This window comes from Microtus pennsylvanicus, chromosome 16, assembly GCF_037038515.1.
Source record: "Microtus pennsylvanicus isolate mMicPen1 chromosome 16, mMicPen1.hap1, whole genome shotgun sequence".
NCBI lineage: Eukaryota > Metazoa > Chordata > Mammalia > Rodentia > Cricetidae > Microtus > Microtus pennsylvanicus.
In genome coordinates, this window is record NC_134594.1 from 30,395,091 (window position 1) to 30,420,681 (window position 25,591).

A 25,591-nucleotide genomic window follows, 5' to 3' on the forward strand; every position below is an offset into this window, starting at 1 on the left:
TGTCGAATTGATTTTATCTGTTTCTTTCTTTTTAATATGGTTACAAGAAAAATTGAAACTATGTATTGAGATAGTATAGACTTCTACAGGTCTTTATTGCTTGAGTCTTAATGGTGGCATTTTTTTTTCATGTCTATATGCACCAAGATTATTAAAAACCTAATTTGGATGAAACATTTAAAAATTAATACCTTTGTTAAAATTTTTACAACTTTCTCTGTGCCGTTCTGATTTTAATACATGTGTTGCCAAAGCCAGCTCACATTTTTAAAAATTTATTTGTCTTGTTTTCCCATTATGTGGATCAAGTGAACCAGTGAACCCAAAGGCAAAGGCTTTTAACATGCTAGGCAAGTACCTTACAACTCCAGCACTTCTGTGTTGATTTAAAATATATATTTGTTTTTATTCATGTGCATGTGTGCGTGTGTCTATGCGAATGCAGGTGCTGGAGGAGGCCAGAGGTGTCGCATCTCTAGAGCTAGGGTTACAGTCAGTTGTGAGCTGCCAGACATGCGTGCTGATCCTCTGGAAATGTAGCACATGTTTTATTTTATTTTATCTTTCTTCTTTCAAGCATTACATCCCAACTGCAGTTTACCCTCCCTCCATTCCTTCCACCCCCCTTCTTTCTCCTTCCACAAGTCCACTCCTCCCGTTTCCCTTCAGAAAAGGGCAGGCCTCCCAGGGATATCAATCTAACATGGCATAAAAAGACACAACAACACTAGGCACAAACCCTCACATCAAGACTGGACGAGGCAACCCAACCCACTCAGAAGAAAAGGGTCCCAAGAGCAGGGAAAAGAGTCAGAGACACAACTCCAGTCGTGAGTTGGGAGTACTACAAAAAAACCCTAAGCTAAACAACCATGACATATATCCAGAGGACCTAGCACAGATCCATGCAGGCTCTGTGATTGTCCCTTCGGGCTCTGTGAGCTCCATATGAGCCCTGCTTAGTTAGATTCTGTGGGCCATGTTCTCCTGGTATCCTCAACCCCTTTGGTTCCTACAACCTTCCGAGACGTTCCATGAACTCCACCCAATGTTTGGCTGTGGGTCTCTGCATCTGCTCCCATGAGGTGCTGGATGAAGCCTCTCTGATGGGCTAGGCCATGATCTAGGAGGACAGCGGACTATTATTAGGAACAATTTCATTGACTTTTTTTTTTTTGGCTAGTCATGTTTGGTTCTATCCTAGGTCTCTGGGCTGTTTATCCTCTGGTTCCTGGCTATCCAGGCTCTGCCAGGTATGGGCTCTCTCTCCTGGCATGGGCCTCAAGCTGGACCAGTTATTGGTTGGCCACTTCTACAAGTTCTGTGCCACCACTACCTCAGCACATCTTGCAGACAGGACAGATCTGTAGGTCAAAGGTTTTGTGGCTGGGTTGATATCCCAGCCCCAGCACTAGCCTTGACTAGTTACAGAATATGGCCAGTTCAGGTTCCTTATTCCGCATCTCGGCTATGGTCACCCTCATACATTTCAGAGTGTTCACACTGCACTAGGGTTCCACATTGGTCCCCAAATGCCCCTCCAGTTTCAGACATCTCTACCAGTACTCTCTTCCTTCATTCTAAAAACATCTCCCATGCTCATAAACCAGTCGGATTAACATAGTAAAAATGGCCATCTTAACCAAAGCAATCGAAAGATTCAGTGCAATCCCCGTAAAAATTCCAGCACAATTCTGTATAGACCTTGAAAGAGCAATACTTAACCTCATATGGAAAAACAAACAAACAAACAAACAAACAAAAAATTCCAAGAGAGCTAAAACAATCCTTTAAAATAAAAGGACTTCCAGAGGTATCACCATCCCTGACTTCAAGTTCTACAACAAGAGCTATAATAATAAAAACCTCATGGTATTTGCATATACTCAGCCATGTTGATCCATGGAACTGAATCAAAGACCCACATGCAAATCCACACAGTTATGGACACTGATTTTTGATAAAGAAGCCATAAATACACAATGGGAAAAGGAAGGATCTTCAGCAAACAGTGCTGGTCTAATTGAATGCCTGCATGTAGAAGAATGAAAATAATAGAAGAAAAAAAGGAAAATAGACCAATATTTATCACTGTGCATAAAACTCCACTTCAAGTGGATCAAGATCTCCACATAAAACCAGATGCACTGAACCTGATAGAAGAGAAGTGGGGGATAGTTTTGAATGCAGTGGCACAGGAGACGACTTTCTGAACAGAACACCGATAGCACAGGCACTAAGACCAACAATTAATAAATAGGACCTCATGAAACTGAAAAGCTTCTGCTTTAAAAGCAAAGGACAACCATCAACAGGACCAAAAAGTCAGCCTAAAGAATGGGAAAAGATTTTCACCATCTGAAAGAAGGCTAATATCCAAAATATAGAACTCAAGAAACTGGACATCAATGAACCAAATAGTCCAATTGAAAAATGGGGTACGGATCTAAACAGAGAATTCTCAACAGAGGAAACTCAATGGCCGAGAAACACTTAAAGAAATGTTCAACATCCTTAGTCGCCAGGGAAACGCAAATCAAAGCTGCTTTAAGATTCCTTCCATCTTACACCTGTCTGAACAGCTAAGATCAAAAAACACAAGTGACAGCTTATGATGGCAAGGATGTGGAGCAAGGGGAACACTCCTCCATTGCTGGTGGGTGTGAAAACTTTTGCAGTCACTATGGAAATCACTATGTCAGTTTCACAGAAAATTGGGAGTCAATCTACCTCAAGACCCAGCTATACCTCTCTTGGGTATATACCCAAAGGACTCCATCCTATCACAAGGACACTTGCTCAGTTACATTCATAGCAGTTTTATTCGTAATAGCCAGAAACGGAAAACCACCTAGATGTCTCTCAACACAAAAATGGACAAAGAAAAGGTAGCGATTTATACAATGGAGTATTACTCAGCTGTTAAAAAAAAGTGACATCATGACATTTGCAAGCAAATAGATGGAAGTAGATAAAAACATCCTAAGTGAGGTGGTCCAGACCTAGAAAGATAAAGATGGCACATACTCACTTACAAGTGGATGTTGGCTGTAAAGTAAAGGATAATCATGCTACAATACAGGACTCAGAGAGGCTGAGTAACAAGGAGGTCTCAAAGTGTGTGTCGCGGTACATGTATCTCCGTGGGAAGGGGAAATAGAATAAATTTTGCAAGTGGACTGTGGGGAAGGTGGGGATACAGTGTGCAATCTTAATCATTGAGCCGTCTCTCCAGCCCCTCCAGTTGTCTTTCTGTCCGTTGTTTGATTCTTTTGACTCAAGGAAAGCGTGGAATTGTAGTTTTTTGAATCAGATGCAGGCACAACACAAACATATTTAAACATAATGGGGGCATAAGAAAAACTGAAAGTAAAGCAAGATTGCCTGCAGATAAACTGGGAACAAAACACAACGATACACACACCTGGACAAGCATCAATCCCACGAGAAAACCCAGCAACCTTAATTACTGCACCTCCAGGCACCACAGCACTGAGAACTGTTTTTTTCCGCTTGAGTGAAGGCATACTGCGGTGGCACAGCAAACTGCTGGGAGCTTCTTCTCTTACGCCACAACTGTCTTCTGATGCCCACTTTTACGTGTGCGGTGTAACGATTAATTCATGCAGGTAGTGCACTGACAATGATAACAAGCACAGGTGGGAGGGTCAGGTCTAACTCTACTTATGGCTTGCCCCGCTTTGATCGCTTGGAACCAGTGCTGTCGAGCAGGACAGGACTCATGAGGGATCTGCTCTGTAACTAGCCATCTCCTTGTTGAAAGCTATGCTCTGAAAATGTTGTTATCCTTCACGTTCACAGGAAGAACTTGGAGAGGACCGCAGACCACCTGTGTTATTCGCCCTTTGTAGCTTGTATGAACCTGGAGAACTTTTAAGGTGGGCTGTGGCTTGCACAATATGCCCATGGCTGGCAAGGAGAGAATATTGGTTAGGAAATGTCTGCATAGAGTATACACTGGCAAAGGAGACCTGCACATCACCTGCACATTTCCAAATGGAGAACTAGGAAGCCAGCTATGGGATATATTGAAGGAACTTTGCCCAAGAGAGCAAACTTTATGCTAATGGTGAGGTACGGTTTGCTAAAGACGAGTAGCCAAAGCTTACAGAGAGAAGTAGAAGCAGCTACAAGCAGTTAGGGGGCCTTCTTGGTGCTGAAGGTTGTTTGAGGAGCCCTTGGATGTGACACAAGAAAATGACAACTTTTTCAATATCGATCAAGTCTCTGAAGGTGTACTGCAGAGCTAGCTTGGGTGACACAGCTCCCTAATATTTTTTTTTGTAGTTTTGTTTTGTAGTTCATCTCTCCCTAGCCATGTTCCATCACTTTTCCCCTACAGCCATTTAAAATATCCACAGTCCCTCACCTCATCTTTTCTGGCAGGCCGAGAACCTTCGGAGGAGGGGCCAGTCTTAGAGGAATCCATTAGCTAGGTAACTATTAGATACACTTTAGAAACAGCATCAAGCCAGGTATGATGGTATACAGCTCTCATCCCAACACTTGGGAGGTAGAGGCAGGCAGCAGAGATCTGTGAATTCAAGGCCAGCCTGGTCTACGCATTGAGAACCTCAACAAGAATTTGTACTTATCTGCTACTTTAGCAAGCACCATGTGGAAATTTAAAGGACAGCAGATAACAAAATGGCTTCCAGGTTAAGATCAGCAGGTTAAGTCTGCATTGTAGCTTCAAGATGAATTCTGCAGTGGAAGGACAGAAGAGTAAGGAAAGGAGAGGACAAGAAGACAATCTTGGGTCATATATTTGAACAGATGTCAATAAGTAATAAGGTATTGAAAAAAGAATAAAAATAAGTGCTATGGGCACTGGAAATGACAAAGGATTATGGCGAGCCTTAGTTTAGAGTAGGCTCCACATAAGCCTCAGCTCTTAACAACTGGCAGCAGGTATATGTCTGAAGAGGAAGGTTTGGGAATTTCATCTTTAAAAAGAAGAAAAGATCTATGGCTTGAAATCAAATCAAAATAAAAACCAAAAACAAAATCAAATCCAATCAAGCCACTACAATTACCATAATTTTTTTTAAAAAAATCATAAAACCACCCCAAATCCTCCAAAACAAGCAAAAATGATTGGTTTGGAGTTATTCTGCCTTGGCTATTGTGTTGGCTTGACTATGAATGGCCTCCAGTATCTCAAATTTTTGAATGCCGTTCATTAGATGTGGCCTTGTTGGCGTATTGGGGGGCCTTGTTGGAGGAAGTGTGTCACTGGGGGTGGATTTTGGGGTTTCAAATTCTCAAGCCAAGCCCAGTGTCTCTTCCTTCTCTCTACTGCTCAGGGTGTAGTATACTCAGCTACCTCTCCAGCACCATATCTGTTGCATGCCACTAAGCTTCCTGCCATGACAGTAACAGATTAAATATCTGAATGGGGAAGCAAGCCCCAATTCAACGATTTCTTTTTTAAGAGTTGCTGTGGCCCTGGCATCTCTTCACAGCAATAGGGCACTGATTGTGACAGTCATCCCATGCGATAAATCTTGGACATGTCTCTCATGGAAACATCAGACTGAGTTGCATGGTACAGCGCTTGTGAAATACTACTTGTGATGAAGTCCTAAGCCCACACATTTACACACTCAACCACCCGCCATCCATCCCACAGAGCCACAATTCTTGGAGATGTGTCAAGTGCAATGTCCTGTGCCTCTTACAAAAATCAAAGAATTATCATGGCTACATGGGTGTGTACACCAGTCCTTTGGGAATGGGGAAAACAGGTGAAATCAAAACGGCGAAACATTGTCACAGCTGATGAATACTCGCTCATTTATTATAGTCTTTCTTCAATTTTTGACATGCTCGATAATTTTTTGATAAAGTTAGATATGAATAAAAACTATCTTTTCTTCCAAGCAAAGGAGCCGGATTTGATAGATGCTTATAACGCAAGGGAAGCTACACCATGGTGTTATTATGCATAGAATATTAGAAGAGATATTTCACGGTAAGGTAAGAAGTGGGCAGGAAACATCTCTTGGTAGAAGGGAAGTATTCCATAGAAGGCCTAGCTTAGACTGAGCAGTGAATTCAGCCACATACAGCCCCACTTAGGTTTCAGGCTGTGTAGAAAGAAGGTAGTTGTGAAGTTCGGAGTGAGCAGTGAAGAACTAGTCTACTATATTGCCATCACGTTATCCACTTTCCTCTTCTTTTTCTTGGATGCTTTAAATCCAGAAAAGTGAGTAGACATTAGAATGCCGCCAGCATGCACCAGGTGCTATACAAAAGCTGCAGGTTATTTCTTGCATATCCTTTCCAGAGCTGGGAACAGGAATCCAAGACATTCCTCAAGGTATGGGGGATGTGACGCAATCAGGCCAAGGGCAGATCGAGGACCAGCCCTTCCAAATCAAAACAGGGGAGGTAGGTCAGAAACCTGAGCTCTGGCAGTGGCAGGTTCAAATTCCGACTAGCTTTTGCAGCTTTGAACAAGTCACCTAACCTCTCGGAGCTGATACAATTTCCTGATTTACAAAGAGAGTGCAAATAAAACCTTGGAGGGTTTGTTGTCAGAAGCAAATTCGGACACTCAAGATCATAGCACCAAAGGAAGACTCCATAAATGGCAGCCATCATTCTTGGCCAAGTGCTGGCGCGTCCTCCTGGGCGCGCCTCCTGCAGGGTCCCTCAGGACAGACTGGGCCCGCCTCCTAGGCTAGGTCTAGATGCTCAAGGCTAGTGGCCCAGCATCGGGGTATCCACCTGGAGCAACCAAGGGGTGCAGGCAGGTGGGTTGACCGTTCCCCGGAAAGGATCGCCCCCTCCCCTCGGCACCCATCCCTGTGCCGCCAGCAGGTGAGGTTTCGCCCAGGCTGCTGGGATTGCGACGGCAGGAGGGGTCGAGGCAGAGGGCGCAGCCTGAGGGCCATGGGGGTCCCTCCTGGTGCTGGTTCCATAGCCGGGTTAACCCTACTGCCGGCTGGGGCGCGGGGCCCGCAGACTGCGCGCTCTGCGGCTGCGAAAACCCGGAGAGGCGGATGGGAGCGCTCGAGGCGCTCGCAGCCAACTCCTCCGCGGTCCGGTCGCCAAGCTGGGCATGCTCAGTGCGGCCGCCGCGCCGCCGTCCGCCAACTCGGGAGCTCGCGCTCCCGGGCCGTGGGGGCGAGAACGCCGGCGGTGGCGGCGGCGAGCGACGCCCCCAGGCAGCCGCAAACTTCGCGGCGGCGTCCGCAGTCTGGCGAGACACACACCTCGCAACGTCAAATCCAATTCCTTTCCCCTACCTGAACGATGGAGGCTGAGGCCACCGCCAGAGCGTCCCGGCTGCCCGCCCCTGCCTAGCGGCTAGCTGAGGGGACCAACAGGTAAACTGTTGGGGGTGGGGAGCGGGGCGCGCGGCGGCCAGGGGGTGACCCGGGGTGCCGAGTCGCCTGCGCGCCCGATGTGTCCGTCGGTGCTCGCGGCCATCGCTCCTCACCCCCCTCTCCAGCCCCGGGAGGCCCAGGAAAGGGTTAAGTCGGCCCCGCGCCGCACTGAGCGCGGCCCCCTCCAGCCGCCGCGGCCGCCTGCAGCCGGCAGCTCGCAAAGCGCCCGGGTGCCGCTGAGGGGACCCGCTTAGCCTCTGTGCCAGCTGAGCGTGGGGGGGGAGGGCACATCGGCCTCGCTCGGCGGCGTCCGCATCCTCGCCCCTCGCGGCCTCGCTCCCTCGGCTCCGTGCCCGGGCACCAGGTCCTCCGGGTGCAAGGTGGCGGGCGCGGGGTACGGCGAGCCAGGAAGTGGGCGCGGGCCGCTGCGTAGCGCCTCGCGGGCCCGAGGACGCCGAGCTCCCGGCGACACCGAGCCTCCCTCCTAGGCGCCAAGAAAAAGTTTTTTCCCCCCTTCGCGCCCCTCCCCTACCCCAGCCCGTGCCCCCGGGGTGGGTTTGGGTTCATTGGTGAAGAAAGTCACACGTTCCCATCAGCTGCTCCTCCCCGCCCCCCCCCTTGGGGACCGGGTGGGGGTGGCGGGAGGCCGGCGCCGCGGCGGACCCTGGCCGAACTCCAGCCCCGCCGCCGCCCGTGGAGCTGGCGTCCCGGGGCTCGGCGCAGCGGGGTGCCCACGGAGGCGGCCCCCCTGAGCGCGTCTGCGCGCCGGCAGCGGCGGTCTCCAACCTGCTTTCTCCTGCCTGCAGCGCCACGGCGAGCGAGAGTGGAGGGGCGAGCGAGTCTGTCTGCAAAGTGCTGCTCCCTGGTGCTCAGAGGCGGCTGCTCCAGCTCCAACTCTCATTCATTTCGCCGGTTAACATGAGAGATCATGGCCGCCTTCGGGCTTCTCAGTTATGAACAGAGACCGCTGAAGCGCCCGCGGCTCGGGCCGCCCGATGTCTACCCGCAGGACCCCAAGCAGAAGGAGGTAAGGGCGCCGGCGGCCTCCGCGGTTGTGCCGCGCTCCGCAGCGCTGACCCGGGGCCAAGCTGGCCCCGGCAGGCGTCCACGGCGCTGCGGGGGAAGGGTTGGGGAGGGGATCGGAGGCGGGGCCCGGGCTGGGGTATCAGGGACCCTGGGCCACCGAGATCTGGAGCCTGCCAACCTTCCGCGCTCCACTGGGCGGTCGCTCTGCGGGGGCTAGGTCGCTTCCCGGTTGTCGGGCCTTGCACTGCGCCTCCGGGCGCTTTACCTCTTCTTCCTTGCTTGCATCCTCCTGCTCGCTTTCCTCCGGTTCTGCCAGTTTTATTTATTTATTTATTTTTCTCGGTCGCTTCGATAAATCCTTGCAAACTTTTTGACAAATGTTGGAATGCAGTACATCGGACACTGAGGTCTTGGGATTTGCGCCAACTGTACAGGCAGGGATGGGGGAGGGATCCTGTTCACATCCTCCAGTTTGGAATGGAAGTCGTTTTTTAGCTAGGTGATCATATATTTGGCTCTGTGAATATAACTCTGTATCTCTCTCTCTTAAAAAAAAACCTTAAGAAAACAATATTAAGGAGAAACACTGAATTTTGTCTCTAGAGAGGCGGTTGGCTTTCCCGGAGGCTGTTTTGTATGTGTAAAAGCAGGCAAGTTACCTTTGGAAGGAATAGCTTCCAGGATTACTTATTTCTTTGAATGAAATTGATTGGAGAAACCTTGGCAGTTGCAGCACGTACAGTAGCTTCAGTGGTTAGCATAGCTATGTAGGTGTGTGTCAGGAGTTAACAAGTAGTTATGTAACAGCTCTCCGGTTGTAATAATGATCACCCTGGGCTATCCATTTTGCCGAGAGAGACTTGCCTATCTTTTCTTGTTTTGGTTCACCTGCTCCGCAGCTGTCCTTTCAGACAGCCCTGCTCTCCCATCTTCTCTTTTCTTTAACGACCATGTATCCTTTCTGTGACTCAGGAAACTCTCCGTTCAAAGTTTGCCTGTCCGGTCGTTTCACTTGAGGACTTTGCAAATAAGAGTTCTTTAAGACTTCTGTTTTGGTGAATGTATCTGTACCGTTAGTAGAACCCAGACTCAACCCAGCTTAACTCAGGCGGGCCAGTAATGTGCCCAAAAAACCATCATATCAATGCCTTTAAGACGTATCACATTAAATTTGAGCTTCAGGGGAGTGGTTCAGATCAAAGATGGCTGGGAAGTTTACAGTTGGTGCTCCACCACAGAGTTAGGTGACAGTTTGTAGACTTCTCTGTGTCATTACCCACCTGCTAAGAACGGCCCTTCCCCTATCCTTACCCAACCGCTAAGAATAGAGACTAAGGGCCAGGCATAAAGAAAGTTGACTTAAACATTAGTGGCAGAACATTTGTAGCATTTTGGTAGGGATAGGGACGGTCATTTGGTTGACTTTTCTCATCTTGTGATTAACGTCTCGCTACATCTTTCTGGAGAATGACCTGAAGGCAACTCCCCAGTTTTGGGTGGGTGACTTGGATTATCATGTGTGCTTGTTCAGCATTTATTTTTAAGTATGACAGCCATGTCAGGATTTGGATCCTGGAAAGAATAATTTTGGGTATTGGGTCATTATCTAGAAATCTAAAATTGGAAGGAGTGGCTCTGAGGGGGGACTTTTTATACTTGGGTCTGAGAAGATAAGATGATGGGATTGCCAGTGCCGTGCTCATTCAAATCCGCACTGCGCGCAGGGTGAGCGCCCTGTTGTTGCTCTTCTAGGATTCACGTTCCCCCCAGGCGACCGATATTCTATCTCTTGAGGAGAGAGTTATATGTGGCTGTAGTCAAATTTGGGTACAATAGGGAACAGGTGCTTGGCTGTTTTTTGGTGGTTGGCGAACAGATTCCTAAGCTTCAGTTATTTCTGCTGTACTACTCCCTCAAAATTCCGCCCCATCTTGGTACAGCCAGCCAGCCAGTGCTTTTATTCTTTTAATAACTGTAGAGAAACTTTATTGTGCTTTCTTGGCAGTCTTGACTTTGGGAGTTTATTGAAGTATATATATTTGAGTATAAAAAGCATCAAATCCCATACACACACACACACACACACACACACACACACACACACGATATATAGTTACACAGATTCAAAAGAGACCATTGCTATTGAGACTTTGAAAAGTTGACTTGTGCATCCAAATCCATACTGCTGTGCACCAGAGAGCAGTGGTGATTTGTTTGGGAACGGTCTCACTGATCCCACCCAAGCTGATCTTGAACTCAGAATCTTCTTGCTTTGGTCTCCAGAGTGCTGAGGTCATAGGTCTGCACCACCACATCCAGCTGGGAAGCACTGGTTTAACGGAGGAAGTGTAGGCTTCCAGTCTGACAGCCATGGGTTGGAATGATAGCTGAGCATCTTTGTAGTTGGCAGAGTTGCATCTCCCTTGTCAACTAGTTCAATTGTGTGCTTCAGAAAAAAAAGATAGTTAAAACGTTGTGAAAACTTTCCCCTCGTATTTGTGTAAGAAAAGCCCTCATTCTAACAGAAGCTGCCTCGTGACTGTATACGTCATTTTTATTGTTAAGAAGTGGGAATAGTGTTCTGCAAATAGGATTTCAGGATACCGAGTGGGCTCCTTCAGTGGGAAGATCTGCTAACCGGCTTCGTCAATTGACTCAATCCTTTTGAGAACTTGCAGTCTCCTGACCCCCCCACTATAGACTTTATTAAATGTGGTGGTATAGCACTTGGTTGCATACAGAGTGTCCTCCCAACTTTACAATGTGGGAATCCGGGTCATGGGGGAGTCTTTCTTTTCCCTTCCTCTTTACAGCTCTTCTACATATCAGTATTCTGCATCCACCAGCCTGCCTTGTCTGAGCCACCTCCGGAATAGTTTGATCTACGATTCGTCTGACGCTTCTCAGTTTCGCCAACTTCCTCAGGCTTTCTTCTGGCTTTAGGTTGACATCTCTCCTCCCGGGAACTCTTGCATATGTTGGTCTGCCTGGACACCTGCCTGCCATTCCTCCTCCATCCTCGGCATTCCGTCCAGTTCTCACAAGCTGTGGTCCCGAAGGTGGGCTCTGGAGCCATTCCGTTTGCCCGAATCTTGGTGGTTTTGTTCACATACCCTTTCCTCTCCCTGCATACCAGTTTCTTTCCTTGTAGGGTGTGGGTGAGGCTACGGCCTCCCTGCAAGGTGGTTGGGTACTTACATGGGTAGTGCATGTAGAAAACATAGAGTTGGGCGTTGATTCAGAGCACGAATATTTCCTGTCAGGGAGCACTGGTCAGGCTTGGCTCTTTATCATCATGTCGGCCTCAGCTCAGGGACCCTTCTCAGGCCTCTCTGACATGTGTATTGTTTATAATTATTTGTTTGTGTCTGGCCATTCCCTGCCAATGGGACGGTTTCTTGAGGATAGGAAGACATTGACATTTGCTGTCATTGATGTGTCTGGCATAGAGTGAAGTTCCTGGAATTCCAAGGGCACAAATATTTCTCATAGTGTATTAATGAAAGAGAGACGGGTGAATAAAAAAGCCAACACATTGTTAGAGGTGTCGGGAAATCCGAGGTAAATGTCCAGAGTCTCTCTGCGGTCTGCTGTGAAGGCCGAGAGCCGTGGAAGTGAAATGGAATCCTAGAAGGAGGGAGGAGTTGTTTTACCTTGGCCATGTGGCCTGGTCAGTTGAACAGTAAATATGTTCAGGAAATCAAATTTGTAAGAAAAATGGATTGGTAGTGAGGTTTCTAGGCATAGGAAGCAACAGTGGGGCCCAGGGGAAGGATTGACTGGTACGCACAGCAGGGCTGTCTAGGGGAGAGGCAGTAAGCTCTGCAAAGTAGGCTCACCTGAAAGGTTAAGATTGAATCCATATCTAGGGGCGTAGCCTAGTGTCCAGGGTGGTTGATTGCCTAGTGTTCACAGGGTTCTGGGTTTGGATACCCAGTGCTACAAAGGAGAAAAGAAAGAAAAGTGAAGTTGAGGGAGATGTTGGCTTGTTGGGTCTGAGATTCAGCAGGTCTGGGAGTGGCCCCGGGATTTGCATGTCTAACCAGATGGAATGTAGTGTGATACAGCCGGTTGGTCCAGAGCTTGGGCCAGAGAGAAGTCATCCCACTTTACGGGGCCTGCTTCCTAGGGAATTCAACCTGATTCACTTCAGGATCGTCTATGGCCTAAGCTCAAGTTTGTCTTATCAGCCCACTGAGGCATTGTTTGGTGGGACTTCCTTCGGATGTTACATCCTTTCTCAGTCATATCTAAGAGTATGTCAGGAAACCCCTCTCTGCCAACTTTCTCTTGCACTTCAAATAGGGTGCAGACCCTTCAGGGCCTCAGCATTCTGGCCCTTGCTCACCTCGACTACTGTCACCACACAGCTTGCCTCTGAGTTACGGCTCCATTGCTTCCCGCTTCTTTGACGCAGAGTTCTCGCCTGTGAAATGGGGTTTGCGTTTGAACAGAATTCCCACACGACACTCAATACAGGTGGGCTACAAGTAGCTGATGTCTTGGCAAAGGATCCAGGGGCCTTCTGTTGTACTGAGGACAGTGGCCCCACAACTGCCTTTGGAAATCGGCTTTATGCGCACCTTGCTGCTGTCTACCCTTCTGGCTTCTGACTGTACATTGGGCCGCTGATGCTCTTTTCCCCTCCAGCGGGCCTGGCTCTTCAATGTTTAGATTACAGTCCTTTGCTGTAGTGGTGTTTGTTGTTCTTGGGTTTTAGCTAAGAGATTGTCCCAAAGCGGGACCCTTCTTGCAGCCCATCTCCAACTTCTTAGCATTCCCATGTGTTACCGTGATTCTATAGTGCTCATCCGTGTCTGAAATCCAACTGTTGAGGTGTGGCATCTGCTCCCCATGGCCTGCTTTCCTCACTGGAATGAAAGCTGCACGAAGGCAGGGGTTTGTTGCTGGTGTTCACGCGACTACCTTGTGGCTGGGTTAGACCAGGTACGAACTGAAGGGGATGTCCACACGATTCAGATCCATGGGGGAGGTGCAGAGACAGAGGAATGGGGGTGGTTAGATTGAAGTCACAGGGAAGACTGGACAAACTGGCCAGTTGCCTGGAGGACTCCGACAGAAGGCTGGAGAGACATTTGGTTCTAGAATGTTCCTTGCCTGAGAGCAATTCATTGGCCTCAGGGCTCCGCTGCAGACTCCATTAAAATCTCACTATTCAGGGAGGGGGTGGTCCTGCTTCTGGGTGGTGAGAATGAGGATCGAAAGTCCTGGATTAGTTCTTACTCTAACTGCCCAAAGGAAAGTTCTGCATGGGGCAGGGGCTGGACTCAGTGTCAGATGCGGCCCTGGATCCGGTCCCCAGCACCAGTTTTTAAAAAAGTGTTGCTTAATGAGTCTGGCCAGAGAGCAGGAGGGCACCTAGTTGTCATTTCAGAGATGCAGTGCTTAGGTCCACCGAGACCTGGCCACCCAGAACTAGTGGGAGGGAACTCGGGAATGCATGAGTTACTTTTCTAGGTGATTCCTCAGCACACTGAGCTTGAGAAGCAGTGCTTTGTCCAAGCAGAGCAGCTTGGACTCTGTTACTTTCCCACTCACTGCTCGATACCTTGTGTCCTCATATCTTTCTGTCTGAAGTATTGGTACCTTTGGGAACTAAGCTCCCTGAATGGGCATTTAGCTACTTTCCCATTGAAAGTAGCTGATCGGAAACCCCATTCCCAGCCTGGGCTTGTTTCCTGCCAGCTGGAAAGCATTTCTGGTCCAGTAGAATTGTATGCCCAGGTCTGAAAATACCAGAAGCTCGTGGCTAACCCGAGGCAGAGGAGAAGTGAGCTAGCCTTGTGCCAGAAAGCCCTGCTTTAACTCAGTAGAGCCGTGAGGTTTCTCTTTGCCCTGGGACTGGGTTCTCAGATGGACTCTTAGGATTCACAGAAGGCTGTCTGTGGGGTTTGCGGCCACTGTCCTCCATCCAACATCTTGTTCGATGTTTCCCCCACAGGTTGACACTTGAGATTAACATGGTCCTTCAGGGAGTTGGAGGACCACAAAGTGGTTCTTTGGGTAGGTGGTCTTTGTGGTCTTTGGGTAGGTGAGAAGGAGGCAGAATGGGTTCTGGGAATTTTTGCTTCACAGTAGCACCCTGAGGTACATGCCTGTGCATGGGGAGCGGGGGCAGGGGCAGGGGCAGGGGCATGCACATGCATGGGGAGCAGCCCTCAGGTGCATGCTTGTCCATGGAAAGCAGAAGCATGGGAAGCAGCAGCAGGTACATGCTTGTGCATGGGGAGCAGCAGCAGGTGCATGCCTGTGCATGGGGAGCAGCAGCAGGTGCATGCCTGTGCATGGGGAGCAGCAGCAGGTGCTAGGCAGGGCAGAAAGAGGGAAATAGACTCAGGGATCTCACTTTTTTTTTGCTCTGAGGCTTTTCTCATACAGAGGTTTTGAACTTCTGGGGAGACCACTGCTGTGGTAGAGTAGGCAGTGGAGGGGATGAAGGGCCAAAGCTTCAAGTTCCTGTGCGATAAAGGAGAGCAGTGTTGGTTCATCATGGCGTGGGAAGGCCAGAGGGAAGAAAGGGAGGAATACAGCGAGGGTATCTGTGCTCATCCACGTTCCTCCCGAGAAGAGAAGGGAGCTGGGAGCTTCTGCAACTACGTTCCTTGTCACTGGTCAGTTTCCAGAGCTGGTTCGTGGTGACAGGGACTTTAGGACCATTCCTAACTCCTCGGTGCCTTAGGAAATTTACTAACGAGGAAAAAAAACCCCACTAAATCAGCAAAAGAGCACAAGTTCTACTTAAAAATTGCATATCTTCATGTTATGGGAGTCTTGTTAACTCTGGGTCTTTGGGTCCATTTGGTGGCGCTCTGACACAACACTGGGCAAATTTTAAGGTACTTTTTTATTTTTAAGGAAATGAAACATTATCACAGGCTTGAAGGCTTGGAGATCTAATATTGAGGGGTTTGTAATTGATAAGGGGCTTCTTGCTCCTTTATAATATTGTGAAAGGCATTTCACAGATGCACAAGGTCAAGAGCGGCCTGACCTGATTTTCGTACCCACCTGTTTCCAGGCCCCTGACCTAGCAGAGGTGTCCATCTGGTGGGATTTGGGGGAAGGGGCAGAGCAAAATGACCAAGGTGACCGGCCTACTCGCTTCTCAAAGGACCCACCTCTTAGCTTTCTAGCATTAGGGTAATATGAATTTGGGAAAATACATTTAAATCATAGCACTGGGCATAGAATTGACAATATTTTTAAATTTTCTTCTTTTTGTTAAAAATTTGCATTTCAAGCTGTAACATTAGCCTTGTAGTATTTTTGCCCTCAAAAAAAGTAAACTGGAAAATAATTAGATAATTTTGATTGGCTTTGTAGATATGGGTCTTTAGGATTGCAGTTCTTTTTTTTTTTGAATTTCTTTTTCTTTTATCCTTAATCTTCTAAATGACTTGAAGTCAGTACTGTGTTGCTCAGGCTGAGCCTCAAATTCCTGGGCTCCTGGAGTGTCCCACCCCAGCCTCCCCAGAGCTGGGATTTCCACCGTGTGCTACCACTTGGTGACTGCTGCTACCACTTGGTGACTGCTGTTAGTTGGCAGCCTAGAGTCCCATCTCCCGTGTACCTGGGGCTCTTCTCAAAGGACACTCTGGCACCTGTCCCTTCCCACTGCTTCCAGCTTCCTCTGCTCCACGCTGAAGAGAAGCCCCTCTAGGTTTTAGTTAATAAGCTCCCGAGGGCAGAGCCCTTGGCGATGTATCCCATCTGGGAAGAGGACCCCTTACTTTATCGAGGTGACCAGACTCTGCCCAGCCTTGCCCGTAGCCCAGATACAGCATTCATGGTCACTGTCCCTCAGTTTTCTCCTGTAGGAGACCTTGGCTCTCCCAGCCCCTCCCTCCCCCTAGATAGAGGCTTAAGGTGAAAAAGAAACCTCACCAATTACCTTCTTGACCTGGTTTGAATAAACATGTTTTTTTTTCTCTTCCCCATCGACTTTATTTCATTGTTCCTAGGAGACCGCTGGCTACACACATGTGGCTCCGTTTGCCGAGGTGCTTGTGGCCTGTTTGTGTGACGAGAGCTGCAGGGTGGAGGTCAGGCTCCCTTCTGAGGGCATTCCTGCTCTGCCATCTCTACTGTGTAATTCCTCAGAGTGGCTTACTACGAAGGAGCACGTAAACATAAAAAAAAAAAGAAAAATCAAATGTGAGGTCTAATTCAGTGGTGCACTAGAGCCAGCCTGTACCAGCGGCCCTGTGAGCTGACTGACATCAGGTTTATCACCTAAATTCTTCCACTGTGGGAGTGTGGTACTTAACACCAAGTGCTGGCCACCAGGCCTCCCTTCTTTTGTTTCTTAAATAAAGGCGATTGTCAGGCTCGCCAGCAGCTGCGTGTAGTTATGAAGACACCCCTGTTATGCCATTCCTTTCCTGCCTCCCACCTAAAAAAACAAACAAAAAGCCAGATCGTCATTCTCTGTATCCTTTCACAGCCCGGACTAAGCACAGGGCTTCATGCAGGAGATTAGTGTTTGCCTCTCTGATAAACCTACAGGTACAGGAGAAAGCCCTTTCCTTATGCCCTGAAAAATCCAGAGTTTCCTGTTTGGAAAGGTTGGTAGGGAGAGGATATGATAGCTGGAGCCACTGCAACCATCTCGAAACCATGAGACAGCATCTGAAACGCTGACACAGAATGCTGGTTGAGTAGCCCCAGAGGCCCTTAAGCTGCTGAACTGACCTTGTGGGCATCAGCATCCCCTTAGTTCTTGTTAAATAAACAATAGGAGTTCACTCTCTTTAAGCCTTTATTGGGGCCAGGTACCAGATTCTTGGAGCAAGAGGTGTTTTAATGTCATTGTGATCCTTTCTGTACTCTCAGAGATTTACAGCACACGCCTCCCTATGTTTTTGAGAGTTAACTTTTCAGAATTCTTCATCTCTGGCCCAGGCTGGGGCACAGGCAGCACCCGATGAGGTCCATCAGGACCAAGTCAAGAGAAACCGAGCAGTGGGCTCTTTTATTTCTGCTGTTGACAGAAGGAGTTTGTCTGCGAGAGGGAAGAGCCCTCTTCTGGCTTCCTCAGAGCACGGTGGTCTGTGGGTCTCTCCCATGCACAGGAGCCATGCCTGTTGAGGGGTAGAGGTGGATTGTTCCGAGTTTCCCCACAACAGAGGGAAACCCAGTTCCCGTAAAGTGACTTGCCACAGTAGATCTGTGCTGACACTCGTGTCCCTGATTGGTCTTTGCATTGTTACTTCACCTTCCATTTAGAGAGCTTCCTATTTATTTATTGCTTGTTTGTTTCCTTCTTTGCTAAATGGACGGCTCCCAGTCCCATCTCTACCTATGAGGACAGCTGAACCTCTGGCTGGGGCAGTTTCAGCCCTGTGTTTACTGGGACCACCGCTTAGCAGCTGTGACTTTTTGTTGTTTTTCGTTGTTTGCTCTTTGTTTTTTTTTGGCACTTCCTTGCTCTTCGGTGTCAGTTTTGTTGACGACAGTGCTAGCAAACCAGTTGCACAGCCCTGAAGGTGGATCCTCTGTCGTTGCAGAATGCAGCGGCCCCAGGAAGAGACATTTTCACTCTCGGGTTTTACTTTCCATATTATGAGGGGAATGTCCTTGTACCTGTGCGTGCCTGACTGATTCAGTCACTTAGCTGGTATCATTGAGCACTCCTCGGGCTCTTTCTTGGCCAGCAGGACTTAATGAGGACAGGGCCCAAGTCTGCTTTCCTGCTATTCCCGGCTGGACCTAGGACTCAGAACTGTTTTTATTTTTATTTATTTATTTATTTTGTTTTTTTTTTTAGTTGTTGCAAAAAAAAATTCCCATTTCCCTCCCCCTCCTCGCACACATCGCCCCCTCCCCCCACTCCCCCCCTCCCGACTACATTCCCCCTCCCTCTCGATTCTGAAGAGCAGTCCGGATTCCCTGCCCTGTAGGAAGTCCAAGCTCCTCCCCCCTCCATCCAGGTCCAGGAAGGTGAGCATCCAAACAGGCTAGGCTCCCACAAAGCCAGTTCATGCAGTAGGATCGAAACCTAGTGCCATTGTCCTTGGCTTCTCATCAGCCTTCATTGTCCGCCACGTTCAGAAAGTCCGGTTTCATCCCATGCTTATTCAGTCCCAGTAATAGCCAGAACCTGGAAACAACCTAGATGCCCTTCAGTGGAAGAATGGATGAAGAAAGTGTGGAATATATACATATTAGAGTACTACTCAGAACTGTTTTTAAAAAGTAGTCATAAGCAACAGTAGGAACGTTAGATCCGGAGCCCTAGAGCTTTCGCTCTGGGGCAGATTTCCAGCGACATTGGCAGTGTCTGGGCACACTGTGGGTTGTCATGACTGGGTATCTGTGTGCCCCTGATATGCGCTGGATCCAGCTAGTTCTGGAGTGGAGGAGTGCTGACGGAGGGAGCGACAGACAAGCAAACGAAGGACAGCACGGCTCAGATACTCCCCCGAGTTCTGCAGGAGCAACAGGAAGTGACCCATTTTTGATAGAACTTGAGAAAGGAGGACTTGAATCAGGGGCCTAGAGGTTGTGTTGGAGTAGATGGTGCTGAGGATGTGAGGGAGGGGCCCGCTGGTGCCAGGAATCCCTGACAGGAATATCACTGGCTCTAGCGCCAAGATGTAGTGCATTGTTCTGGGCACAAAGGTGGGTCAAGTCCCTGGTGCCCTGTGGTGGTGTTTGGATATGAGATTTAAGGTGACAGAGGCCACAGTGGCTCTGAGAGTCACACTGAAGTGTGACTTGTGGCTGCTGTCAAGGAGGAGGGGGCTTAAAGCAGCAGGAATTTAAAGGTCCAGGGGGAGAGTTCCTCCTTGCCTCTGGTCGTTTAGATCTTCAATCCCCACCTTTTTTTTTTTTTTGACCTTCATCACTCCAGCCTTTGCTTCCATTTTCACTAGCCTCCCCTTAGCTCTTCTGTTTGGGACTTCTCTGATGAGGACATTTGTCACTGGATGTTGTCTGGACAGTCTAGGATAATCCCACAAATAGTTGCATCCGTAATAACGTCACTCCCATATTCTGAGAGTCCATATGGGTGTTTTCTGTTCTGTGGGTTGGGGAAGCTCGGAGGGGAGCTGATCAGGCCGTCCTCAGCAGTCACAGTTATTCAGGGGGCAGAACCTGGCAGTCAGTGTGAGCCAGCGATGGCGTGAAATCTGCTAAAGTAGCCTGCGGACCCTGAGAAGTGGAGCTTTGAGCTATTTCAATAGGACAGTTCCAGGACTGTCAGTTTAAGCCATCAGTCCCCAAACTCGGTTTCCAGGGCCTCTTGGCAATCTTAAGCATCGGGGATCCCTTACAATGTTGCTTTGTGTGGGTTAGTTGTATTTCTCAATGTTTATAGAAAGTTTGGAAATTAACAAGAATATTTGAAAGCATATTTTTTACGTTTGCTCCTTTAAATGTAACAGTGGGTCCGTTATTTTTTGGTGTGTATATGACTCTGGGGACCAAAGGCAGAGTCTTCTGAATTCTGAACAAGCTTATTATGATGTACCTATATACCTCCATGCTAGATTGTTTTTTAAATGAGAAATAACAGTTCTCAAATCGAAAGAGTCAATGAAAAAGGAGGTGGTATTTTACATTTCTGCAAATCTCTTGCATGTGTGGATTCTTATAACCGGTTCTGCATTCATTCTGTTGGAATATGTTGTTCTGATTGAAGAACATGAAGACGGTCTGCCCTCTCACAGAGAAGGAGCTGGGACGTTCCTGAGAGCTGAGGGTCAACTTGGCTTAGGCTGACTGGTACTGATCTTAAACCAGTGTGCCTCAGAAAAAGTTTATTTTTTTTTTTCCTGAAGGTGGAGAAATGAGGTAAGGGGAGGGGAGACAATGAATCCCATCCCCCAACACTCCTGGGTGTTTTCAATTTCAGAAGTCTCTGAAGAATCAAAATTGAAATATATGTTAGTGGAAACTGAAAATCTGTAGATTTGGGGGTGTGAATAAGTTGTGCCTGTGAGGGCATAAGAATGAGCAAATGTTAGAGTTGCTTGCTGACCCTGAGAAGTGGAACCTGGTAGAGCTTGACTCCTGGACCCTGTGTCAGACAAGTGGTCTAAGAGGCCTGTTGAAATCCCAGGAGGAAGCTGGGCGGTGGTGGCACACGCCTTTATTCCCAGTACTCAGGAGGCAGAGGCAGGTGGATCTCTGTGAGTTTGAGACCAGCCTGGTCTACAAGGGCTAGTTCCAGGACAGGCTCCAAAGCTACAGAGAAACCCTGTCTGGAAAAGCCACACACACACACACAAAATCCTGTGAGGGGACCTTCATTTTCCTAGACCTGCTGAGGGATTTTTGTCTTTGGGACCTTGCTCGTTGCTCCTGCTGCCTGCCTGCCTTATTCCCTTCTCACTGCGAAATAATTGCTTACTGTTCAGCGTCTAACACAGTGTGTACCTGTTTGCCTTTGGTTCTGTCCCCTCCACTCTAAATTTTGTACATTAGGGGGGTTGTCCTTTTTTTTTTTATCTGATCGGATAAGTCATAAAGGAACGATATTAATGGAGGCTGGATCTGGGAATGGGGCAGCAGTCATTATCAGAAAATGGATACCTAAGTCACAATGTGGTACAGGCTATGGCAGTGCCGGAATGTGAAGAAGTGGTTCCTGCTTTGAGAAGTTGGGATGGAGCTTACCTGATCTCTGCACAGGGTACCAGCGTCATTAAAAAGGTGTTGGTGGGAACAAACCACCAACCAGTGATGGCATGTTTCATTCTCAGTGCTCAGAGGTGATGGGTGTTTCTGAGTCTGAGTGGGGAAGGCCTGGGCCTGATCACACTTTCTTCTTTCTTTCTTTCTTTAGATACACTGTTTTTATTTGTTTGGGGCATGGGTGTTTGCCTGCATGTTTATCTGTATCCTGTGCTCATGTGGGGGCAGGAGAGGGTGTTGGATTCCCCCTAGAACAAGAATTGCACACAGTTTTTAGCTACTGTGTGGATGCTGGGACTTGAGCATGGGTCTCTAGAAAAGCAGCTGATGCTCTTAACCACCGAGCCATCTCTCCAGTCCCTTCTTGGTTCTTAAACCATCTCATGTAGACCAGGTTCAACCTCTAACTCCATTTGTAGGAGAACTGAGTTACCTGCCTTCACCTTCAAGTCCTCGGATTATAGTTCTAACATATTTGTCTGGGATTAAAACACACACATGCAGGCACACACATACGGGGGGGGGGGCTGGGGAAGGAGAGAAGAGAGAGAGAGAGAGAGAGAGAGAGAGAGAGAGAGAGAGAGAGAGAGAGAGAGAGAGAGAGAGACAGACTTCCCTTTCTGAACTGGAACTGAAGGCCCGCCTGCTTTCAGCCTCTTGAGTGCTCAGATTGCAGGTGGGTTTGGCATAAGAGGTGGGACATTGGACCCCATGTTGGGAGGAATTGCTTGATTCCCTTTTAAGTAAGAACATGTTGGATCTGTAAACCCGAGTGTGTGTTTTAGGACAAGAACTAGGAAGTGCTGGGAGACGGAAACTGCTGGAGGAAGGCAGAGGAGGCTAGAGTGGAGCAAGGCTAGTGTGGCAGAGATTGAGCACTCCAGAGGGGGGATGGCTTTTATCGCCTCCTGAGAAAGTTGAAGAGGCATGGGGATCCCTTGGAATCTCTAGACATTTTCAGAGTCAGTTTGATTGTGCCCAGGTTTTCCTCAACAGGAAGAATTTGTTCAAGAAAAACACAGCAAGTCCTGAGCTCCACACAGCGTCACGCCAGCTGAGTGCTGGGTCTGCGGCTCTCTCTTGCAGTCACTTCACTGATGGAGCGACCCAGCTGGGTGACTGACCAAGGACTGACAAAAAACGCCGGAGAGGAGTGGAGAGTTAACAGTGCCATGTGTGCCTTTGAGGTCTTAGTTGAACGGCTGCTTTGTTTAAAGGTGCGGAGGACCTGTGAAATGCCAGCTCCAAGACGGTGCTAATCATTTTCCTCCTCTGTCCTGCAAGGAAAGACAGTACAGACACCACTGAGATTTTATTCATTGTTTTTACTCGAGCTACACACAGGTCTGTCCATGCGAATAGACAGTATGGAAAATATTTTGTGAGTAATTTTTTTTTTAATTTGGTCAGTTTTAAACGAAATGCCAACTCAACTGTTTCGAAGGTTCTTTGGGCATCGGAGATAGTCTTTAAACTTCTAACACGATTTGAAATTTCCTTAGAGGCCGTTAATGAATCAGACTTTTTGAGAATATGTATTTATGTGCTCAGGACTTGTTGTGTGCCTCCCGTGTGCTTGGTTAGCTTGTGTGTAGAAAGCAGCTCAAAGCCGGCTGTCCATCTCCCTGAGAAGAGTGCGTCTCAGAGCAGCTGCGGTTAGGGGCAAGATTGTTTTACTCTGTTGTAGCCTGACATAAACATGTGATAAATGCGAGATGCCGCGTGCATGTAGCAACAGTGTCACCTTGCTGACATGACACTAATGCTTACTATGTGTGTGCTGCTATTTAAGAACCGGAGCCAGTGTCAGCTGGTCTCTGGAGCGGCACTGCCTCGTGCAAGTTTGCATCCAGTTCACCGAGCCCATTCCAAACTGTGTATGAAACGATTGGTGTATTTTTTTTTAATTTTTAAGACTGAGGACTAATATTTACATTCAGTGGTATGTAAAGTGCCAGTTACATAATAACAGGCAGTATTTCCCAGATCTGTTGTTCTTAGTGCGGTTCTGTGTAGTTGGGTATATGCCAGCTTCTGGTTCTCCGAGGCGAGTGGAACTCGCTCCTGTTTATGAATGAGGAAACTGAGGCACAGGAAATACATGACCAGTCATTGGAGCTGGACTTCGGAGCCTGTGCTGTAACTGTTACGCTTCCTGTAGAGAGAGGCTGGAGGCGCTGTGCGAGTTCAGTCAAGAGAGACTAAGATGCTTGGGGATACTGCAGGGTGCTGGCGGCGAGGGGTGGGCGGGCTCTACAGATCAACTGGGCCATTGCTACTGTCCCAGCAGATTGGTTGTGGGGGATTCTGGGGGATGGTGGAGAGTGCGCATAAATCTCCTTTAAATTAATCTCACTGGTTCACGCCTAGTAAGTCCAGTGTGGGGGAGAGAGTCGAGCCCTGGAGGTTGTGAGGGAGGTGGCATCAGTAACCAGACCATGAAGTAAAATGAGCCAGAGTACTACTGCAGAAGTGGCCATTGCTGATAATTGGTCAAAGGAAGAGAGGGGGTGTGGACAGTGTTCAGATTTCCTGGGACTCTGTTGAGCTAGTGTGCAGGGTTCTGTTACTTGAAGACTTCAGAGTGACACATTTGTGCTAGATCTGTAGTGACGTGCCAGGCTTTCAAATTAGCACTTTGTGGTTGAAATGAAACAGTCGTCCTACCTTCCTACCCGGCCCCAGGAATTCCAGCGGCCTTTAGCCAGTCAACTGTTTAAAGTCTTAGCTTTCAAAGTGTCCACATAGCTTTGGTTTTTTTTTGTTATTCCCATCTTTAAATTGCTCATCGAAAACCTGCCTCTGGCCCTCTAGGCTGCTTTGGTGGCAATTAATAGCTAGAACTGCGTGGCAGGTGTGTGATGCGTGGCTGAAGAGGTGGGCGTGAGCAAGCTTCCTGAAAACGGAAAGCAGGAGCTCAGAGGCGCCCACTGAGGTCCACCGTTCAGACTGGTGTTTGTGTGTTCCATTTTCTGTGCTTGTTTCTTTGTTGTACTCTGGCTAAGGGAAGTTTGTCTTCCTTGATTCAGAATTTCTGTTAGTCCCTGTGTTTGTGAACAGCTGAGCTATAATGAATGAACACATCTCCGTGACTAAAAACAAAATGGAGAAACTGCTCTCTGCTCTCCCACGGTACGGCTTCCCACAGGGGTGCATTGAGCTTGGGGTGGGGTTGCAGCTAGGAATGGGGAGAAGGAGAACCAAGAAGAGCCACACTGAGACAGGGAGGTTAGGTATCTGCAGAATTAGCATCCATGGACACATGCTAAGATTTGTGCTTGCTGTGTCTGCTTCAGATCACTTCACACCGGGTCTCAGTAAATACTAAGTAAGGCAATGGTGGCCCACACCTTTAATCCCAGCACTCTGGAGGCAGAGGTAGGTGATTCTGTGTGAGTTCAAGGCCAGCCTGGTCTTCAAAGCGTGTTCTAGGATGACTAGGGCTATTACACAGAGAAGCCCTGCCTTGGAAAAACAAAAACAAAAGAAACAAAAACAAACAAACCTACAATTATTTAGTAAAAATATGATTGAAAGGAAGAATTTACATTAGAAAGTTTGCAACGCACGAATCATCTGAGCCTGTGGCTCTTCTTAGCAGTGGTAAATTTAAAGAGAAAGCCATCCTTTGTGACTGTTTCTGGGTAGGGTAAACTATCAGACATTTGGCTCTCTTCCCTGTCTTATGTATATGCAAATCTATAAGTTCAAGTATTTTCCTCCTGCAGTTTTCCTGGAATCTTTCTGAGAGCCGCATCCAGGTGTTTGATATCAGTGGGTGACAAGCATTTGAATGGGGTTTGAATGTGAATTAATGCGATGCAATTATTTAAATGAGTGGAATAAATGCTAAGTATACTGCATTTAGATTTAATTGGAATCAAAGGCTCTCTTGCTTTAAAACAAGGGAGGAACTGCCTGCCTCACTAGGCTACTCTGGGCGGGATGAGGGAGGTCGTTAAGAGATATTGGCAGTCTGAGTGTGCTTGCTACTCAATTGTTGTGGACATTGCCATCCAATCCTTTAAAAGTCTCTGAGCACCCAGTCACGTGCATGGCTGCTCTTGTATGTGCTGGTCATGTAGAGGTCACGATGGTAATGATTGTGATGGTTCGGTGTTAAAAATAGCCACGGGAAGTGGGCAGCATTACCTCCGTTTCACACAGCAGGAATAGGAACCAGGATTCTGGGTTAGGTTAGTTGGCAACACTGCTTACTCCAGATGTCTTCCCATCTTGGAGAACGCCATATGTAACAGCCAATGACACAGCTCCGTACTCTCACCAGTAGTAGCCAGAAGCGTTGTTTTCAGAGATTCCTGAGGTGGCCACTTAAGAGCCAAACCATACTGAGCCCACCCAGTTTCTCAACCTGTAGATAATTCTTACCTTGCCTACGTTAGTTATGAGTTATATGGGGATGGGCATGCATGTGCTGCCTACAGAAGATACCAGGGAGAGAGCTATCACTGTTCCCATGATTAGAAGCCATTTTCTTTTGCTTTCAGTAGGCATAGGTATGAAGGCAGATCTTGCTGTTTTGTGCCAGG

General features: G+C 48.0%; 1 protein-coding gene across 11 annotated transcripts in view; it reads left to right on the plus strand.

The window, feature by feature from the left end:
* The first annotated feature begins 7,228 nt into the window (after nt 1-7,228).
* Med12l (mediator complex subunit 12L) overlaps nt 7,229-25,591 on the plus strand; it is a 305,880-nt gene continuing 287,517 nt past the window's right edge. For all 11 annotated transcript variants that reach the window (XR_012908055.1, XR_012908056.1, XR_012908058.1 and 8 more), the window contains exons 1-2: nt 7,229-7,355; nt 8,162-8,382. Coding sequence is in view for 7 of the 11 variants with exons in the window: in XM_075950608.1 (XP_075806723.1) it covers nt 8,284-8,382 (99 nt within the window). In the remaining 4 variants the exon portion in view is untranslated. The remainder of the gene's footprint in view (nt 7,356-8,161; nt 8,383-25,591) is intronic.